This window comes from Orcinus orca, chromosome 3 (genome assembly GCF_937001465.1).
Source record: "Orcinus orca chromosome 3, mOrcOrc1.1, whole genome shotgun sequence".
Taxonomy (NCBI): domain Eukaryota; kingdom Metazoa; phylum Chordata; class Mammalia; order Artiodactyla; family Delphinidae; genus Orcinus; species Orcinus orca.
The window spans coordinates 178758214-178780025 of NC_064561.1; the positions used below are offsets into that span (position 1 = coordinate 178758214).

The 21812-nt window shown below is 45.4% G+C and overlaps 1 protein-coding gene and 1 non-coding gene across 2 annotated transcripts in view; one reads left to right on the forward strand and one right to left on the reverse strand.

The window, feature by feature from the left end:
• Window positions 1-219: 219 nt before the first annotated feature.
• The window catches only part of ADCY2 (adenylate cyclase 2), a 433799-nt gene continuing 412206 nt past the window's right edge, over window positions 220-21812 (reverse strand). Inside the window, exons 23-25 of the mRNA XM_004274498.4 lie at window positions 8795-8909; window positions 5464-5588; window positions 220-1048 (exon numbers count right to left, since the gene is read on the reverse strand). Coding sequence (XP_004274546.1) covers window positions 896-1048; window positions 5464-5588; window positions 8795-8909 — 393 coding nt within the window. The 3' untranslated portion in view covers window positions 220-895. The remainder of the gene's footprint in view (window positions 1049-5463; window positions 5589-8794; window positions 8910-21812) is intronic.
• On the forward strand, window positions 1317-1422 carry LOC117203088 (U6 spliceosomal RNA). Its single transcript, XR_004485688.1, has one exon. It is a non-coding gene; the product is annotated as a U6 spliceosomal RNA (small nuclear RNA).

Consider the following 21812-nt stretch of genomic DNA (forward strand, 5'->3'; position numbering starts at 1 on the left):
GACACAGTGACGCATACTGTCTTTCTTTCCAGGGAGTTGCGTAATCAATGATCGACATCACAAACTTTGTCCCGATCTGATTTACCCAAGGAGAGTTCAATCTCTGCTTCTGAAACAACTGCCCATGGGAGAATCAGTGGAAAACCAACTCAGTTCTGGAGAAAACTGCAGGAGAAAGAATAAGAGGGGGCAGGGGCGGGAAAGAGACAGACTCTCAACCAAAGTACAGAAAACTTTTAATGAATTAACCTTACAAAAGACAATGGCATCAAAACATCAGACGTGTTTGGTACAAAACTAGTCCTAGGTTGTAAGAACTAATTCTGGTGATGGATGGTGACGTGCTGCTGGCACGAGACACGACAGAGCAAGGTGACGGTGCCACGGATCCCAGCTGGGCCTGTGGACAGTCACTGCAATGAGACACGTGGGTGAACACAGTCGGATTCCATGGGGGGGGGGGTGACAAAATCAACTTAGTCACACATACTGTGTGTTTTAGTATCAGACTAGCAGATGCGGTTGGCGAGCTACCATATTTTTCCAAAAAAGAACATGCACCGGAAGATAATATACACCCCCTAGTTTTATTGCCTTAAGAATTTTTGTCTGTTTCGCCTCTCTCATCTCTGTCAGTTTCTCTGAAGGCTTTTCCGCTGTAATGCGCACTCCTTTCCCTTCTGCTCAGAAGTAAGCACGGTGCAAATGGCAGGGCGATCTTGGCACACATCAGACACCAAATGGCAGGCCACCGGGTCACAGGAATGAGTCTACAGAGGCTCCAGAGGACAGAACAGAGCACACACATCACAAACGAGGGACAAAAGTGGCAGTCAGAAAGTGCATTGTTATCTTCCTGAAAATACAGTCTTCTTGCCAAAACCGAGGCGACGCTTCAGGATGCCAGGTTGCTCTGGGAAAGGGACCGTGACATCTCTGTGTTCACAAAGTATGTCTTCAGGTCCCCCTTTCCTTTCACGTTGATTATTCCTCGACATGTGCACGTGTATCCCAGGGTCTGCAGAATGAGGCTCGTCTCCTCAGTAACCTGGAAGCACAGGGACAGATGAAGAAGTGCTTAGTGCCGATGCGGACACAACCCTTTCAAAGGGCATTTGACTACAAGAATAAAGAGCCCCCAAATGTTCATGCTCTTTGACCCATTCTTCCTACTCCTGAGAAATTAGATGAGAGAATAATCCATGAGAGGAAGAGCTTTCTAAGGACAATGTTTAATTCAGTGCTGTGAAAGTGAGAAACTGGAAACCACCTAAGATTCAAGTAATCTCCAGGGTTAAGTAAACTACGATGCCATTGTGCTTGCTTCAGCAGCACATATACCAAAATTGGAACGATACAGAGAAGATTAGCATGGCCCCCGCGCAAGTATGACACACAAATTCTGAAGCGTTCCATATTTTTGAGAGTTAAACTTGGGCCAAACATGCAGTAAACATTTATTTAAAAATGACTGTTGACTACTGTTATTAGTTACAGACATCAGTTACAATTTATAGAACTGAAAAATAATGACATGTTTAATTGTAATGATTTTAAAATAAAATTCAAATTTATGGTGTCCTGAAGAAAACAAAACAAAAAGAAAACTACGACGCTATCATGATCAATGTCACGGATCAGACGATGAAATCATGTCGAACTATTTCACCCCCCAAAAAAGAATTAAGCCTGGATCCGTGCCATGATTTTAACCACATGAAGATTATGTTTTCACATGTAAGAGACCTGGAAAAAAGGAAGTAAACCTATGTTGAAATGGTGGGATTTTGGATGATGTTTATAAATTGTTATTAATGTCATTTTCTAAAATAATAAATGTTAATGATAGATTTCAATATAGATAAGAGAAAACACACAAGAAGCAGCACAGTCGACTCTGCAAATGGCCACGTGTTTCAGGTTTAATACACATGAATAAAATGACCTAAAACTGAAAGAACATTAGGAATTCGCACCAGCCTAAGGGCGGACAGGACGCTCTGCGTCAGGTCTGGAAAGTTTCCCCACCTCATTGGATTGACTCGGGATGCTGAAAGGAGTGACCCCTCCGGGGCAGTCTGTCAATGTGACAGACTCCTGATTTCCTGCCACTGCACCACGAGGTGAGGACCCCATCTCTGCACTACGTCCTGGTCCTGCTGGGTCAGTGGGCAGGGAAACCTGCTGGGTAGGACGGATCCTCTCTCCGAGGGGAGGGGAGGGGAGTCGTATTGTCTTCAGCTTGAGCATGCGCCGTGCGCTCGAGAGAGACCACGCCTAGGACCGAGGGCAGGGGTCTGATGCTTGCGTGTCAGAGGAACCTCCTGCAAAAGGCATCCTCTCAAGCAGAGAACGTGTGAGGTGCACCGACTGGGCTACAAACAAGACCTCAGCTTCTGAGGTGAGGGACCACCCATCAGGAACGTGGTCCCCCAGCCAGGCGCCCCAGGAGGTATCTGGGACCTGAGCAGAGAGGGAGGGAGCTATTTTCCCAGAAATCCCTGGTAACACTCCTCTGGAACCATGTGAAACAGCAGGCGAGGAGGAGGGATTTCATCCCACTTCATCAGAGGAAACAGCCATGCCACCTGTAGGGCCCAGCCACCTTGGGTATGTGGGTGACGCACGTGCTGGGCGTGACACACGTGTGTTGGGCATGCCACACCACAATTTTGGTTCTGGTGTGGACACCGTCAGGGGGCCGTGTGGTGTTGGGGCAGCAGCAGTGGCAATGAGCCAGCCCCTTGGAGGCTGAGGGAGGCCTGGAGGATGGACACTGCCATGGGGCAGAGGTGGCAGCACATCAAAACCACAGGAGGGCTGGGCTTCTAGAACCCAGGACAGCATCCAGGGGGCCCCAGAAGTAAGGCTGAAGTGTGTGTTGTGACGATCTCAAGGGCAGGCTGTGGGAAAGAGCTAGAAAAATCAATCTGTCTTCTGCAGTGTGAGCCAGTGGCTGGCCCCTAGCAAAGGGGCCAAAGTATGGGTCTTTCTGAGCAGAGCAGGAAGGAAAAGGGGGATGCAAAGTCCAGATGCTCACGTCCTGCCCTCCCCTGGCTGGGCCCAAGTTCCGGAGAAGGAGGATAGGCTGTAGCTCGGGAACATTAGATAAGAACTGAAAAACTATGGACATAGTCAAGAAAATCAGATGACAAATATATTCTCCTGATTAGAGTTCTTAGGGGCAATCAGAATTAGAGATTGCTACAGGCACTTGGCTTCCGGTCTTCCACGCAGGGAGCAAACACATCGTTTGAAGCCTTGCAGGGTAATTTTGCAGTTGAGGCTGGCGCTGGGCAGCACGCCCTTGGCATTTTTGAGCTGGCCATCGGAATTTGTATCGCCAACCACACAGTTATCATGACATTCAGAGAGCCATCAACCTAATGAACTCCAGCTACGATTCCTCGAAGTCCAGGGCAAGCCTGGCTGGGGGACGAGGGGCTTCCTATGCTGTTCTTGGGGCACAGGAAGCATGGTGGGAGTGTAATCCTCTTCAATAAAAAGAATTTGTTCTTCAGGCCCAGGGGAAGCTTTAAATATTCTCAGCATCATTTTCAATTTTTCCTGGCATCTCACTACTGGTTTTTTCGCACATAAATGGAAATGAGAGGCTAGTGGAGCTGGGGTGAGCTCTGCCCTCCGGAGAAAAAAACCTACCCAGATGCGGACCCTCCAGCCGCTGAACTGAGTGAACACGCAGGCCTGTGGAAGACATCCCTCACTCTGGACGGGCTGAAACCTGTCTTGTTCCCTCCCCGGGCTCAGAGAAAACGCACAGAGACGGTCCAGGTGGCTGCACGGCACTAAGTCACCGGACTTTTATGAGGCCCAGTTTCCTCTTAGAGACACACGTGATCATTGTCAACATTGACCTGTAGGGGATTTACGGTCTCTGGGAGGGCATGTTCCCCTGACCGGCCTCTCTCAGATTGCTTTTGATACTTATCCTAAGTGCTCGAAAAGTGCCTGGAGAGTCGTGAAGCATGAGGAACTACAGTCCATCTTCCGAACGTTCCTGGTGTGCGGTGGAGGCCTAGGTTGGCCCACGGGTGGGCGAATGTGTTCCTGGTAGGAGCCTGCCTTTCTCCCCACCAAGCAGAAGACCCGGGCTGCCCAGGGTCGCTGGAGCATCCCTGGGCACGGGGAGCGGCCAGCCATATACCGACAGAAAGCCCTAGTCAGAGGAGCCCCATTTTTGCTGAAAGCTTGGTCTGGGGCGGATCCTGTGAGAACAGCCGGCTCTATTTTTCCTTGGCTGTGGCCAATTTGGCCGGGAAGGCCTGGGATACTTCCTCTTTTCCTCCACACTCCTCTTTTCTTCTCTCTCTCTTCTCTTTGTTGGATGGTTGCTAACTTTTCAGCAATTGCTGACTCATTCTGACTGCAAGGCGAACACGTAGAAGTCATGTGTGTCACCTTCCATCTAAAGGTCAAGCTCTGCCTGAGAAAGGCCACGGAGACAGGATCCTCTAGGAGGAATGAGGGAGAGTCACACTGAAAGCAAGCGAGCTCTGCAGGGGTTTCACGAAAAGCCCCTTCTAGGTGATGCTGGAGCTGACAGCTCCCTGCAGAGGTTAACAATGGACTCCAGTGTCCATCGTACTTTTGGGAGGCAGGGTTATTTGAGGATTTCCGCCAAGCTGAGGCGCAGAACAGGGGCTCAGGGAATTCTCTGAAGAGGACAAAAAACCGATAAAGCCTGTTAGCTGTGTCCAGTGATTTTCATACAAACTTGCCATTTGGCAGGAATTTATCTTCCAGAAGACAACAAAGCTGGGGTGAAATGTGGAACCATTGCTTTTTGAGGGCGAGGAAAACAGAAAGTTCCACATAGACACACAGGCACGCACGCACACACACATACACACACACATATCCTTCTCCTTTGGGGAGTGAGTCTCTCATTCTAGGTGCTGGTGCTGTGACCCAAGCAGGTGTGCGCAGTCACCACTGCTTTTAACTTGTCAGATCTTGGAATTCTCCCCCTTGGGTGGATTCCAGAGCCTTCCAGTCATTTCCAGATATCTGAATCCCATGCTAGTCTGATCTAGTACTGTCATTTCACCTCACTCCATTTCATCTCTTCCTCTCCGCAGTTGGCCCCTTCACTCATCCTCCAAGTTCAGCCCCTGGGGAGCGGAAGGCAGGGGGTCACATCTGGTCTGGGTTATACCAAGGAGAAGGGCACCCCTGCTGCCCCTCCCATCAGGTGGCCGCACTGCCCTGTTGGTCGCTGTGATCACCTATTTTCCCAAATGCAATAACCTTCATACTATTTCACAATTTTTATGGTTCACAGTTAATGCAGAAACGAATTAGTATTTCCCCAATAAAAAGTTTAACTAAATTTACAAAGTTTACTTTCTTCCCTCTGTTTTAATATATTATCCTTATTATATACTTATGCATGATTCCCAAGACGACAGACATGGTGGATAACAACAGAACAGACTAAATTACCTGGATTTTGTCCAGGACGCCGGTGCTGTCCATCCTACTGGCCACGTTTACGGTGTTGCCCCAGATATCGTACTGTGGCTTCTGAGCTCCGATCACACCGGCTATTACAGGGCCATGGTTAATACCTGTGACACACCAGAACCAGCTGAGCACGATCTGAATCATGAACTTGACAGTGTAAGCAACTGTCTCAAACAGGAAAGTTTTACAAGACCATTCCTGAACCATGATTACGCAGCAAACATTCGCGCAACTCATGGAACTCTAAAACAAAGAACCATAATTCGTCTAACGTCATCATCTCAAAAACAGTAAAACGTTTGTCTTTCTTCCTCTTCTTGATTCGCGCTCGTATGTCTATTTACAATTATTCTGTAATAGCGTAAAGTTGGTACACTTTATAAAACTCAACATTATAATTGCTTTTCTATGATGCCACATAATCTTAGGCAAGAGATGATTATCTTGTGCTCCGATAGTTTTGTGGTTAATTACTTCTGAAATGCACCTATTTTAATTTTAACCGGCCACAGCGAGTCTGTGAACTCTATTTATTGGCCGTCCTGCCGCTGGTGGACTTCTGGGTTCCCTCTAATGTTTTGCTTAAACCACCACCAGCCCCTTGACGTGTGTGCTGCATTTTCTACCTGCCATGTACTATTCTGTGAGCTTGACATGTACAAGCTTCTAATTCTCACAGACCCCTGCCTGGGGTCTTCCCCCACCCCCAGTGTAGCAAGTAGGCCGATTCCTTGTCCCAAGAACTCAGTTCAAACACACGGACCCACAGTTGTTATGGGCGTCCAAGAGGTAGGCCACAGAAATAGAAACAGAGGTATTGACACAGGTTGATTTTTTTCCCCCCTATATTTTCTCCTGGATCTAAGACCCCCTCCTCCCCAGGCTTACTGCAGTAATCAAATCGTATGGATTAATGAGGGTGTTTCTGAGAGATTTCAGAGATTTCCCCACCACTGAACTGCTTCGTGTACAAGCCCAGTTATAGATCGGAGGCAAAGCCTCCCCTTTGCAATGGAAAGTGGGGCAGGCAACACAGCACAAACGTTGTTCCACAAAATCCCTGAAGGTACGCAAGACTGAGAAAGAAGTTCTCCTTTGCTTTTGTGGAGTATTCAGTAAAACTCAAATCTCTGTTTCAGACATCCCGAATAATTTATTCCTGCTGCTGGCCGGTGATCTCAGACGCCACTGCCCTCAGCTGTCCTTCTGGCTGCTCTGAGCCCCTGCTTGGTCAGTGGCTCTGGGCCAGGGCAGAGAGCCTGGGGCCGATATTGCTGGCAGCGGAGCGATCTCTGCTGAAGCGCAGGGGTGCTTCCCACTCACTGACTGACTCTACAGCTTGACGTGCGGAAAAGGACATTAGGAGCAAGTTTGGCTCTTACTATATGCATCATGATTTTGTAGGGGCTAATGTTACCTTTCTGAGTTCCTACTGTGAACTGCCACTGGATGGCACTGTGTCCAAAGATGGGGCTGGGAAGCTGCCCTCGGGAGAGACGGAGGGTTTGGGGAAAGGCAAGCTCGGAGGCCACGGACACACTGAGCAGGGCTTCCACAGACATCGAAAAGAGCTGGTGTGTGGGGTGAGTGTATAGATATTAATAGTTATTCAATAATCAGTGCAAAGTAAGCACTCAATAAGTACCTACTTAAGGAAGTCCATTAACTTGCTCACATTAATTTGGAAAATATTGTTATGGTCCAGACAAAGAACCCTGGGCTTTTGATGTGACAGATATGACTAGCAAAGAATTGTCCCGTTCCCCCTCGCAGTGAAGGGCAATATCGTTTTGGTCCATACATATTTGACAACAGATGGAGTGGGAGGTTGGGGTCAGCAGCTTTTCTGTGTAGAATGGATAAACCACAAGGTCCTACTGTACAGCACAGAGCACCATATTCAATATCCTATGATAAACCATAGTGGAAAAGAATATTAAAAAAAATGTATATATGCGTATAACTGCATCACTTTGCTGTACAGCAGAAATTAACACCACATTGTAAATCAACTGTACTTCAATTTAAAAAAAAAAAGACTATTTGATAGGGGTCATTCTGCCATGCAATTGGTTTCTTTTTTAAGGAGCACACTATGAAAGTTTGAGGATCCCATTTTCCAAGCTGTTAAAGCAATAAAAAGCTCCAGGCGAAAGGGCCGCCTCCACGTTCAGCTTCCTGCCCACCTGGCCCTTCTCATCTTTGTACGGGTGGAGCCAGAGAAAGGTCCACTGGGCACACAGATGAGAAGGTCTAAATAAAAATGTGTTCAGATGCTTACAATAAGACATACATGCACTGAAGAGAATCCCATTTGCTCCAGAAATGTGTAATATTTCTGGGTTTTACAATTCAAAACATATGAACACCAAAGGAAGAAAATAGCCCCAAATATTGGGATTTTTTTAAAGTTGAAATCTGTATGCAAGAGAGGTGAAAAGCCACTCAGATAGAATTTGTTAAAAGGACGACTCTTACATGGATTTGCTTTCAGAAGCAGCAAACTATGTTGCCAAGAACAGCATAAAATGGTCAAAGAAGCTCTTACAAATCACAAATGGCTGCAAGTGACCATGCAAACGTCGCAAGGCGGTGTGTGCAGACCTGAGGGTTTAAAACACACTTTTTTTGGATAGACATTTGTAAAGGGCAAGGGAGCATGGAACATGCTCAAGAATCAACTTAAAGCAAGGGAAGAACTTACTTGAATTTTTTTTTTTTTGGAAGAAAGTTGGCTTTTTCTCTGGGATTGGAACGTTCAATCTGAAAAGCTCCAGCTCTGTTAGAATTTAGGACACAGTTGGGGTTCTTATAGGTTGTGACCCCAGGAGTATGGGGACTATTCCAACAATTCCAAGATGCATTTTTAAAAACACAGTCTTACATCTTTGAAGTCTGGATGCATCTTATAGCCCATAGTGGGTCCTACTATCATAAAATGATGGAGGGTTTTACAGTCAGGCTTGCATCAGCTCCTGGCATGGCTGAAGGCTGAGCCTACCATGACCTGCAGAAATGACCGTGGCTGGAGAGACTGAGACCCAGCTCAGGGTCCACTTCTGAAACCAAGTGCTTGCAGCCTGGGTGCAACCAAAGCAGGTGTTTTTTTTTTTTTTTTTTCTAATTTGCACAAAAGTGCCTCAGGAGCTCATAGCTGCCCTGGGCCCTTCCACCTGCCGTCCAGTTCTGCTGCTCTAATGACGCATTTGTCATTGTACTGCTCCAACATCGCAAGGATTGCGATCTTTCTGTGAATCTGTTCCTGACGCCAGGCCTCCTCCACAGCCCACCCCAGATCTGCACAACGTACCTACTCGTAACTTGAAGTCGTTGAAGGAGTGCTTGTTGATGGCGTCCAGTTTCCCCACCAGGGCGAATGCAAACTCCACCATGGTGCCGATGTGCATGTACTGCCTCTCGGGCTCCTGAAAGGAAAGAGACACAGCAGGTGGGGGTGAGGACTCAGCAGGCGGGGAAAGGCTCCTTCAGTTACAGGATGCACACTCTTTCCTCTGGCCTCCTTGGGGGAGGGGGTGTCGTGGCTGAATTGTGTACCCCCAAATTCATATATTGAAGTCCTAACCCCCAGGACCTCAGAATGTGACTGTATTTGAAGACAGGGTCTCTAAAGAAGGAATTAAGATTAAATTAGGTCATTAGTATGACCAATCTGGTATGACTGGTGTCCTTATAGGAAGAGGAGATTGGGACACAGACACACCCAGAGAGACCATGTGAAGACACAGTGAGAAGGTGGCATTCTACAGGCCCAGGAGACAAGCCTCAGAAGAAACCTTCCCTGTCGGCACCTTGATCTCAGACTTCTGGCCTCCAGAACTGTGAGAACATAAATGTCTGTTGTTTTAGCTGCCCAGTCTGTGTCACTTTGTTATGGCAGCCTGGGCAGACTTATACAGGGGCTAACCATTTTCTGCCTTTACTGGTCCCTGGGTGGTTTATCGTCCCTTGAGGAATAGAGAGTTATCACCCACATGGAGCTGAAGGAAAAGTCCAAGATTTCCAATGAAGATAAGTGGAAATTTCTACTTCTTTTTACTATTAATTTGTATTTATGATTCCTGTTACTAATTCACATTTACCATTAATTTGTAACACCTATTCTGTTTGTGTTTACTTTTGAAGTTCATCCTTTTGAAAATTCTATTTTTGGTTATATTTTAAAAAATAGATTCTTTATTAGTATTTGTATATAACCTATAAAAATGTATTCATTTACACGTCCTGAAGGTCCCCCAGTTTTTTGGGGCATAATTTTATTTTATTATTTATTTATTTGCTTGCTTGCTTATTTATTTATGTTTTAAATTAATTTTTATTGGAGTGGCTAGGTGCACGGGATAGTTTGGAACACAGCTTCGGAAGGCTGAACTGAAATGCAGCCCTGGAGCTGCCATCAGGCTCTTGGTATGGACGTCCTCTCCGTCTTTCTTTGGTCTCCCTGCCTGGTCTGTGAGCTCCACAAGGGCAGAGACTATGTTCTGTTAACCTGTAGACACACACAACAGCAAAGCGCCTGGTGCAGAAGAAGCACTTAATAAATGTCTATTGAGAGACTACACTTCGGTTGACCGTCGGGTAGCCGGGCGGGGCATGATGTCTGGGAGGAACAGAGAGAGAGTCCTCAGCTGTGGTGGAAGGTCAAAGCCGAGGGATGCGCCCGTGGGAAGCACACGCCCAAAGGAATCACTCACGTGTCCGCTGCAGTGGGCGAGGGCTCCAGGGGAAGAAATGGAAACAAAATATCAGAGGGGTGACCTGGGGGAGGCCCTCAGCTGGGACGGGGCGGGGGTCAGTAAAGGACCCTGGAAATACTTGAGAGGACAGAACACGGGGTCATCGCGGGTCTTGCGCTGTGATTTCTGGGACGGGTGTTCATCCCCCTGGGCCCCAGAGGAGTTCAATCAGAGGTGGAGAAAGCTCTCGGGGGCATTTGAAGAGGAGGCACCTGGTGACCAGTGGGGGGCATACTCCACGGAGGGTAAAGATAAAAACCAACTCTGAGGGTTTCAGTGGGGATGACTGAGAAGGAAAACGGACAGAACCCACCCATTCAAGATGCCAGGAAGATGGAGAAAACCACGGTAACAGCTAAGGGAAACAGGAACATGGCAAGAGGGCAGTCCAATGACCCACATGGCCTTCTAATAATGCCAGTGAAGGGGGTAGCACTAAAGCAAGTCTCCCAACCTGGGCACTGCTGACATTTGGGTGGGATCAATCTTTGTTGGGGGGTGTCCTGCACACAGCAGGGGTGTTGAGAAGCATCCCTGCCTCTGCCCACTAGATGCCAAGTGTGACAACCAAAACGGTCTCCAGACGTTGCCAAATGTCCCCTGGGGAACAAAACTGCTCCCAACTGAGACCGCTGCACTAAACTTTATACACACACACACACACATATACATATACACACACCCACACACATATATATTCATACACACACACACATATATATATACATATATACACACATACATACACACATATACACATACACACACATATACACATATACATATACACACACATATATATATACACACACACATATATACATATATACACACACATATATATACATATATACACACACATATATATACCTATTTACACACACACACATATATACATATATACACACACATATATACATATACACACATATACATATACACACACACATATATACATATACACACACATATATATATACATACACACATATATATACATATATACACACACATATATACATATATACACACACATATATATACCTATTTATACACACACACATATATATACATATATATACACACACATATATACATATACACACATATACATATACACACGTATATATATACATATACACACACACATATATACATACACACACATATATATACACACATATATACATATACACACACATATATACATATACACACATATATATACATATATACACACACATATACATATACACACACATATATATACCTATTTATACACACACACACATATATATACATATATACACACACATACACACATACATACATATATATATATATATGAAGGGGGAAGAGGAATTAAGAGAAAGATTTCTTCCTTCCTTTCCTCGAGTGAATTTTATCATTCTAGAAAAAGATGGATGAAATACTACTGTTGCCATAAATCCGCAACTTAAAAGTGTGGGAGCAAAACCAAACCATTTAAAATATTAGAACCACGAAGCAGACTGTCAGCTAACTTTGGTGGAAATGCAGAGAGTCATTTCTTAAGAACAGTTACACTTTTCCATCAGAGCTTGCTAATATCTCTTGTCTCATGACTTAGGGGGAAGACATGATTTGGAGGTATATGCAGGCAGTTGGAAAACATCTTGCTCCTTGACGGGAGGCATGAGCTGTTAAATCAACAGACAGGATCCTGTGCCGTAAAAATTACAACAGTCCTGGCAAAGAGAACAGACTGGCCGTGGGAGAAATGGTTTGCTTTTCATGGAATCAAGGTGCAGCAAACGAGCTTCTCTCCCTGATAAATGACTGCCCAATCTGTTTCCAGGCAGCAGGCTTCCACTGTGGGTTTGATGTGACCTCAGTGATAAATGAAGAGACTGAGCTCTGGGAGTGGGGTTGAAATCCAGCGTCAAGGACTCATTTGGGCTTAGTAAAGCCTAGAGAAAATTATGCTCAGTCTCTAGAAGAGCTCAGGTCACTTCAAGAAGTCCTTATAACTGAACTTTTGATAAATGTTTGATGACAGCCTGAAACAGCTCTTTCTTCCATGATCCAAATAATTTCTCCCATCTCCAAATATTTAACTGACTTCTAGCTACACAGAGAGACCACTCATTCAGTTTCCTGGAACACACTTGGAAAGCTGTTTGTTTTGCAAGTTTCACCTGCAGGGAATGTGGCATAAAGTAAATGCATGTTTATTGAGATTATTTTATAACCCAGGTGACTGGTATTGACGGAGGTGAAATTAACACAAGCCTCTGCTCCTGGCTTCTCCTCCCTTTCCTCCTCGCCTTCCTCTATCCATCAAACGTCCACTGCGTTCCTGCTGTGTTGGTGCTCATCTGATTCTGAAGATTCGGAACTGCTGTCTAAGGAGCACTTAGTTCTGCTGCCTGGGGCTCCTGGGAGAACGGATCAGACCTCACAGTTCTCTGAAGGAGAGTCACCCCAACCAGGTGAGCTGCATGTCCCAGCATGGAGATCGGCCCTCACCTGGGAGCTCAGGGCATCTGAGTTTCAGGCACCTTTTGGAGAGCAGGACTGGAACCCACAGCTTCCCAGTGTTTATCATCAAAACTCAGAGGCATGAAATAATATTTATGGAAAATGGCCTGATTCCTGGGCCATCTGTGGATTCCTCTGTATCCAGTGAACTTGGATTAAACTGGACGCAATGTTCTCCACCTGATCTCACTCTACCAAAGAATGTATTTGATTAAAATATGCATTAAGAGATGTTCTAGGGCTTCCCTGGTGGCGCGGTGGTTGAGAGTCCACCTGCCGATGTGGGGCACACGGGTTCGTGCCCCGATCTGGGAAGATCCCACATGCCGCGGAGTGGCTGGGCCCGTGAGCCATGGCTGCTGAGCTTGCGCGTCTGGAGCCTGTTCTCTGCAATGGGAGAGGCCACAACAGTGAGAGGCCCGCGTACAGCAAAAAAAAAAAAAAAGAAAAGAGAGATGTTCTAGCTAACAACCTCCCCCCTCAATGTGTTAAACCATTTTCCATAAGGAAGTTACTGAGCTCACTGTTCACTACAGACTAATGATTATGAGGGCCCGTTTGTTAGAGCTTGGGTCAGGGACCCAGTGGAGCGTCCAGCTGCAGCCTGATGTGGCTTGGTTTCAAATATATTAATGAATGAGTGATTTGACCTCACCTTATGAACACTAAAGCACTGCACTAGTGTTGGCTGCTGGAAATTTCAGAACAATTAATAGCAATAGTGTATGTATGCACGTACTTAATCCTCACAACGATTCCCATGAAAGAATGCCTGTCTTTATCCCCATTATGCAGATGGGAAAGGGAAACCCAGAGAGGTTAATAACTTATGTAAGTGGAATAACCAGGCTTTGCAGGTGGGCAATCTGACTCCAGGGTCCTCAACCTTCATTTACTCTAAATGTAAATGGATTAAATACTCCAATCAAAAGACACAGAGTGGCTGATAGGTTACAAAAAAAAATCCATTTATATGCTGCCTACAAGAGACTCACTTCAAATCTAAAGACACACTCAGACTGAAAGTGAGGGCATGGAAAAAGGTATTCCATGCAAATGGAAACAAAAAGAAAGCTGAGGTATCAATACTTAGCATCAGACAAATAAACTTCACCCTCTTGCCTCCTTCCCCGTGTGCATCTTGAATGTGGTCACAACTTTTGCTATTTGATTTTCATTTTATTGCATCATCCTCATTTTTGTTTCTATCTTATCTTTCATATTCCTTGCATGTTAGTTTATTAATTTAAAAATATTTTTGCATTGTGTCCATTTTTGTAAGCTTCTTAAGGGAGAGATTTAAATAAAATAGACACATACATGTAGACAGGTAGGTAAGCATTTTTCCTTGATAGTCTTGCTGCTAAAATGGTGACAGCTGTGTTGGATGATGTGTCTAAGAGATATTCAGCTGATGGAAAACTATATCCAAGCATTGCTCATTAATGGCTCTGGAACTGGCCACCACCCATGTGGATGACTGGAATTCTACTTGGGTGCCTTATTGAAAACTCAAACTTGTAAGTCTAAAACTATTATTTCTATTTAATCTCCCATTAACAGCTCTTATTCTTGACTCTTCTACTTTTGCTAATGGTGTCATCAATTTCAGATCCCTAAACTGGAAACCTGAGATTCAGACAGTCCCCTCCATCTTGCTTCCTCAGCTCCCAAGTCCTTCTCCCACGGACATGCTTCTCCCATTCACCTCTTTCTTTATTTCCTTTGTTTCTTTATTTTCATTGTTTATATGGTGACCACTACTTGTCTGAAAGCAGGAAGTTCACTAAATAATTGCCAGCACTTTTGAGTCAGACAAAGTTGGGTCCAGCTCCAGGTTCCACAATCATCAGCTGCATGGCCTTGGCTGAGTCACTTAACTTCTCCGGGGCTCAGTTTCCTCATCTGTGAATTGAAACAATAACTACCAGTCTCATAGGGTTGTGCTTAAGATGAAATGAATTCATATGGGCAACACATTCTGCCTGCATCCCTGAGGCTCAGGTTTTATTTAGTTTCCTTCATGATAGGGTAGAGAAGCACATCACTCTGCTTGACATGAAAAGCTTCTAGGAGGAAAATGTTAGCAAGAATTGCTTTATGCCCTAGTTTAGTACTTCCCCCCGCTTTCCACACACTGAGCAACCTACATTGATGAATGGCTTCAACAACAATCTAAGTGTCTGAAATGTTAAGTATCTTTGAGGTTCTCAGTGTGTATAGCGAAGAGTGATGGTTCTTCCTTCAGTGTTTGTTTCCTATTAGTAGCATTAAAGTAGGAGGGCATTTCTCTCTCCATTTACCCTACATCACGATCGCTTTGGTGTTTGTGCAAAAATACACAGCACTGAGATATTGCTTTTCATTTCAGCAGAGACCAAAACTATTTTCTACTTTTGCCAGTAAAGGAAACTATGGTTTTGAGTTTCAACATATGCTTTAGTTACTAAGAAACTGGCAGCAGAAGATCTGAGAATGATTCCTTACTTCTTCCCTGATCAACTTGGTGGAGTGTCCTAAAGTTTCACCAAAATTCATATGAGGAAGCCTAATCCCCAGTGTGATGGTATTAGGAGGTGGAGCTTTGGGGAAGTAATTAGGTCACATGGGTGGAGCCCTCATGAATGGGATTCGTGCCCTTATAAGAAGAGACAGGAGAGAGCTGCTTCCTCTCTCTCTGCTCTCCATCTGCACCAAATGAGGACACAGAGAGAAGATGGCTGTCTGCAAACCAGAAAGAGGGCCCTCACCAGATGCCAAATCTGCAGACCTGATCTCAGACTCCCTAGCTTCCAGAACGGTGAGAAATAAATGTTACTTGTGACCCAGTCTATGGTAACTTCTTATAGCAGCCCAGCTGAGACACCTCTAATATCCCCAGGCTTACCTAGCATTGGAATTGCTGTTTGCATACATGACTTTTTCCAGACTATAAACTCTGGAGGGCAGTTACAGAGGGGCAGTCATTAACAAGTAACTGGCACTTGCCCCAATGGGTAAAGAAAATCTATGCTGGTTGACCTACTAGCTAAATAAAATCCCAAACAGTCAAATCAGGCAGCTCCTAACTCAGGCAGAGACAGAACCGTTAGCCTGACTCAGTGAATGTGGATGGGCAATGTTTATTGCTCATTGTTTTGTCGGTCAGCTCGGTTTTGCTAATAAACTGAGTAAGTGTAGGAATCTCATAGATGGGTCACTTGGAGCCTGGGATCTTATTTGGGGGATGGAGGGAGAAGAATGATGGAGAAATCCTAGTGCTAGCCACAGCGGTTATGTCTATGGGGCCAACTCAGCAAGAAACAGAGTGAGAGGTAGTGCTTACAAACTAGTAACTACCCTTAGCCCACAACCTGCTGTCAAATTTGTTCTGATAGAATAAATAAATAAAATAAAAAACTCATTTAAAATAATTTAGGGCTTCCCTGGTGGCGCAGTGGTTGAGAGTCCGCCTGCTGATGCAGGGGATGTGGGTTCGTGCCCCGGTCCAGGAAGATCCCACATGTCGCGGAGCAGCTGGGCCCATGAGCCATGGCCGCTGAGCCTGTGCTCCGCAACGGGAGAGGCCACAACAGTGAGAGGCCCGCGTAACGCAAAAAATAAAATAAAATAAAATAAAATAAATAATTTAACTTTTTAAAATAAAAATAATTAAAAAGAGAGCAATAATACAAAGCTTAAAAATTTTTAATGAGCACCAGCACTCGTACCTTGATAGGAATACAGTTCCCTGTTATCTCTTGCTTCTCTGCCTCTCCCCTCCCCCCATTCTTCTGGCAGCACAAGTCACTTCTTCCAAAGTGCCGCTGGCAATGGGCATCACTCTATTTGAAATTGTGAGTAAAAGCTAGAGGTAAGGCTCATCACAGCAATAGTGTAATCAAAGAATGGGTTTACATGAAAGTTTTCATCTCTGTACTTTGGTTTTGACATATTTAAGTTCTCAGTAAAATTTGTATTAAAAAGATCAAAACCAATTTACATACTAAGACCAGAGATGACCCTAATCATTGATTCTGGCATGAAGGATGGACTTCCTTAATGATAGGGCAGGCAAAGTCCCTTCAGAGATCAAGTAGGGGAGGCTCCAGAGTGCAGCAGAGGGAATGAGGCAATAGGGAGGGGTGAGGAGTGTGGCAAACTGGGGAGAATGTGCCAAGATGGGGCAGCTGCTTCTCAGCTGGTGATTGTTGTCATCAGGAATGAAGATCAGGAGATCTACCAATTTTCAGGAGAAACTGGAGATGATTATTTTTTAGTGAGATGTCCTTTTATAAGAAGTCTACGTAAGTCAAGAAAAACATACCTGTAACTACAAGTGTGCTATCATGGCTTGAGGTCTAAAGGCCATGGTTGGGAAGGAGCAGGGGGCTGCTATGGGTCTGGGAAGTGGTGAAGTCCTGACGTTAAAATGAAGTGCCTCTGGGGTGCATAAGCTCCCCATTTCTATCAACCCTGAATTCCATCACGGAACGTGTACTTTTCAGGTGCATGCTCCGGGGATTACGAGAGCGGGTTCAGAATGCAAGCCTGTTCTCCATGTAATGTTTCATTTTTTGACAAATGCCTGCTTCTTTCAACAACAACAATCAGTTGTTACACATAATACAACCAACCATCTAGTCATGTTGTCTTTAAGCTTAAAATCAGAATGTGTTGTTTCACTTAAGTTAACACAAATGAAGCAAAACAAAGGCAGATAGAAAGCCCTGCTCTGACTAGGGGCTGATAGACCCCTGTGCATTCATTTTCCCAGGGGGTAAGTAGCCTGTGCCGGCATGTAGAAAATGTGGAGGTAATTACAAATTAAAGCTGACTTTCAAAAGGCTGCTTCTATCTAGACAGCTCTGCCTCTTTTTGGATTTAAGAAAAACACATGAATCCTTGAGAAACCCAATATATTTTGCCAAACTAAATATCTGGCTGTGTTGAATATGTTTGTTGCCAAACTAAATATTTGGCTAAATAATAAATAGAAAATTTTTTGTTTGTAAACAATAAATGGAAAGTTTTTTTGGTTTTAACTAGAGAGATAAGTAGGTAGGCTACAAAAGGCAAAAGGGACATTCATTTTTTCATAAAGACTATATCCATGTTATTATTTCTCAAGCATGCTCTGCCCCCAATCAAACATAATGAACTTTCCTTTCAGATTTTCACTGAATTTCAAAATATCTCTAGGATGATCTTACCAAGATTCTAATTAAATGTTCTAAATAAAAATAGCTCGTATTAAGTAAAAGCTCCCTACATGGACCTGATGCCGTATTTCATTTATGTCCCCAAACCCTTTTACCTGTTCTGCGGGAGGAAGCAATGGTATCCATACGTGAAACAGTGTACAGACCATAAGTGTATTATTACCGCTATTATCATTTTTATCACCCACTCTGCCCGTGGAGCATTTTGCATATTAATGTCTTCCCCACAGCCTCAGGAAATGAGTGGGATCCCCACTGTATACAAAAGGACACTAATGTGCGGAAAGCTTAGCTACCATGGTAAGGAATGAGCAGTCTCACGTGAAAGCCACGCTCCTTCCACTCTACCACGAAGGTAAATACTCATGTATTAACAGTGGTGGCTGTCAGGATGCAGCTCAAGGGTAGCTGAGAAGGCAGATTTTGTGGCTGCCAGTGATGAGGGCAGGAGGGATGGGGCACCTGTGTAAGGAGTGCTTGGGTGAATGGTGTGCGTACAAATGTGTGGGTGCAGAAGCCAACATGGTGGGGGGCTGGGGAAGAAGGGGAGGGGGTGAAGCAGCACGAGAGCTGTGGGCAGAGGGAGGTGAGCCCTGCACCCAGAGTGCTCGGGTCCGCAGTCCTGCTCTATAGCCCTGTTCTATGGCTGCTTGTTCTATGACCTTGGGTAAGTTACTGCACTGCTGTGCCTCAGTTGCTTCATCTGTAAAATGGGCTTGGGTTGGGGTGCCTCCTAGGCTTGTTAAAAGTAAAGACTCAGGAGGCATTTATTAAGTTTTCGAAAATGGTAGGAGAAAAAAAAGAGCGCGTTTGCACGGGGAGGAGCAGGATTGTAAAATGGCGGGAAGGAAGCGAGAGGCTGGGCTGGGAAGCAGGGTGGCCACGCGCTGATCCATCACTCATTGAACAGACATGGGCAATCACTCTGTTCAGCGCCCCCCTTCTGGGACTTTGGGGAACACCACATAAGACATGGCCCCTGCTATAATTTGGATGCTGGACAAGAAACACACGTCTAAACAAAAGCAGGAAATGATATGAAGCACGTGGGAGGAAAGGAAATAGAATCTAGACACAGAAGGTCAGGTGAGGCCAAAGCAGGTCAGGGTGCAGGAGAGGCTCCTATGAAAGCGGGAGCCTTGGCATGGCTGATGGGTGAGATCTGAACACAGGGTGTCTTCCTGTGCATCAGAATCACCTGTGGAAATGGAGATTTCCAGCCCCTCACTCAGGTGTCTGGAGACCATGTGTAGCACCCACCACAGGGCCTCTGATACAGCTGGTGGGTGCACCCTTCCTGAAGGGTGTATGAGTAGCACTTGGTGCTTGTCTGCACAGACGCACAGTGCACGTCTGAGGGCTGATGAGGGAGCTGTAGGGAGAGGTAGGGGATGGGTCAGAGCAGGGGCGTGAAGGCAGATGGTGGAGGCCCTGTTCTGGGAGTAGGGAGGACAAGAGGAAGGTGAGGGTGCTGTGAGCAAGCTGGGTGTCTGTGGAAAGCTGGAAACATGAGCTCCAAGCTTGGCCTAATGGTCAGGAAGGTGGACGATGGTTTTGTCAGCGGTCGGATACAGAGGCTGGTGGAGCAAGTCTTAGCTGAGATCCCTGATGGAGGGGAGGGGTTGGGGAAAGAACATGGAAATGTCCACAGAGGAAGACCTCAGGCAGGATTCACTAAAGAGAAGAAACCAGAAGCTGAGGGAGAAGAGGACTTCTGGGCGAAGGTGATGGCTGGCTATATCAGAGGCCACAGACAGGACACAGAGAATGATCGCTTGGGGAATGCAAATCCGACTTGGATTTTGGAATTTGGAAGTACTTCCTGATCTTTAGGAGTGGAATTTCTGACATCCGCATTGGTGAGGGTTAGCACAGAAGGAGAAGGTGAAAAATAAAGGTAGTGGATAAGGACAAGCCATCCAAAAATTGTGCCTATGGGAAGGGGGAGGAGAGGTCTGGAGACATTTGTTGAAGATCCAGGAGACCTGGTGGTGACAGAGTCGAGACCAGGGAGCCTGGCTGTAGGGATGATGGAGGGATGATGGAAGGTGATTGTGGGATGGAGGAGGGATCATGGAGGGGTGATGGAGGGATGATGGAGGGATGATGGAAGGATGAAGGAGGGATGATGGAGGAATGATAGAGGAGCGATGGAGGGTTGATGGAGGGATGAAGAAGGGATATTGGAGGAATGATGGAGGAGTGATGGAGGGGTGATGGAGGGATGAAGGAGGGATGAAGGAGGGATGAAAGAGGGATGATGGAGGGATGAAGGAGGGATGAAGAAGGGATGATGGAAGGATGATAGAAGGATGAAGGAGGGATGATGGAGGAATGATGTAGGAATGATGGAGGAGTGATGTTGGGTGATGGAGGGATGAAGGAGGGATGATGAAGAGATGATGGAGGGATGAAGGAGGGGTGATGGATGAATGATGGAAGAATGGAGTGGTGATGGAGGGATGATGGTAGGATGATGGAGGAGTCATGAAGGAGTGATGAAGGGGTGATGGAGGGATGATGGAGGGTGATTGTGGGATGGAGGAGGGATCATGGAGGGGTGATGGAGGGATGAAGGAGGGATGATCGAGGTATGATGGAGGAATGATGATGGAGGGGTGATGGAGGATGGGCCCAGCACAGACGCTGAATGCCGAGTGGGTCTTCATGTGCCTCTGAGCATCCCTGCCAAGGGTTCCGTAAGTGGCTGTTGCTAGCTAAGTTCTGGAGCAGGTGTGATTTTGTCAAGTGTCCTAAATGGGCCACAAGAGGAGGTCAGCTGAGAGGCCTCAGAATTGGGGCTGGGATTAGGGTGAGAAGAGTGAGGCACTCACCTCAGCTGCAAAACTTAAGGGGGCACTGAAAAACTCAACCATCATGAGAAATAATATCCTAGTGCAATGTTTAGAAAATCAAAATTAATGCAGAAAAATCCAGAAAGAAGTAAAACACTGAAATTTAAAGAAAGATAGGGGCTGTGGACTGCACAGATCCCCCTCAAATTCATATCTTGAAGCCATACCCATGGGATCTCTCTCTCTCTCTGCTTTGTGAGGACATAGCAAAAGGGCAGCCAGCAACAAGCCAGGAAGACAGCCCTCACATGAACCGCATCCCGCAGGACCTTGATCTGGGACTTCCAGCCTCCAGAGCTGTGAGAAAATAATTCTCTGTTGTTGAAGCTGCCCAGCCTTCATTATGGCAGCTGAGCTCACTAATCAGTTTCTGACAGTGCTGTGCTGGGCGTCTTAGAGCCCGAGGCAACAGGAAAAATGTCTGTCCCTGTGTACATAATTTTATGTTATTTTTAATGGTTAATTTTTTTCAGAACATTAAAGATGCTGAAAAGGATTAAGTTTTCTTCCATTAAAGCCAGGACAGTAAAAATCTAATTAGTTCTGTCTTGGGTAAAAATAAGATATTTAGAATTAAAACAAGGTTGTACATTTTAATACCTTTATTGTCCAATTTTCCAATAGTTTTTCAACACTTGAATGTTCTGGCAATAAAAACCCAACCCCGAAAGATACACAACACCACGTAAACAGGGGTGTCCATTTTTCCTTTTGTGTCAGGCGTCAAGATTGCTTGGAATGGTACTGCTCAAAACTTACGATTCTTCTAAGTTTTCTTTTACTGCTTGTTTGTTTTACTTTTCCTTATTACTAAAGTAATTCATACCCATGAAAAAAATAATAATCTGGAAGCAACACCTGAGTAGAAGGGACATATATTACCCCACTCACTCAGAAAAATGCTAGGGTTAATCTTGAGTCTGACGTTTCATGTTCTCGTCTCTGCCCACGAATGTTAAGAGAGAAGAGAACCCTCTCCTGATGCTCCGGGGGTTGGA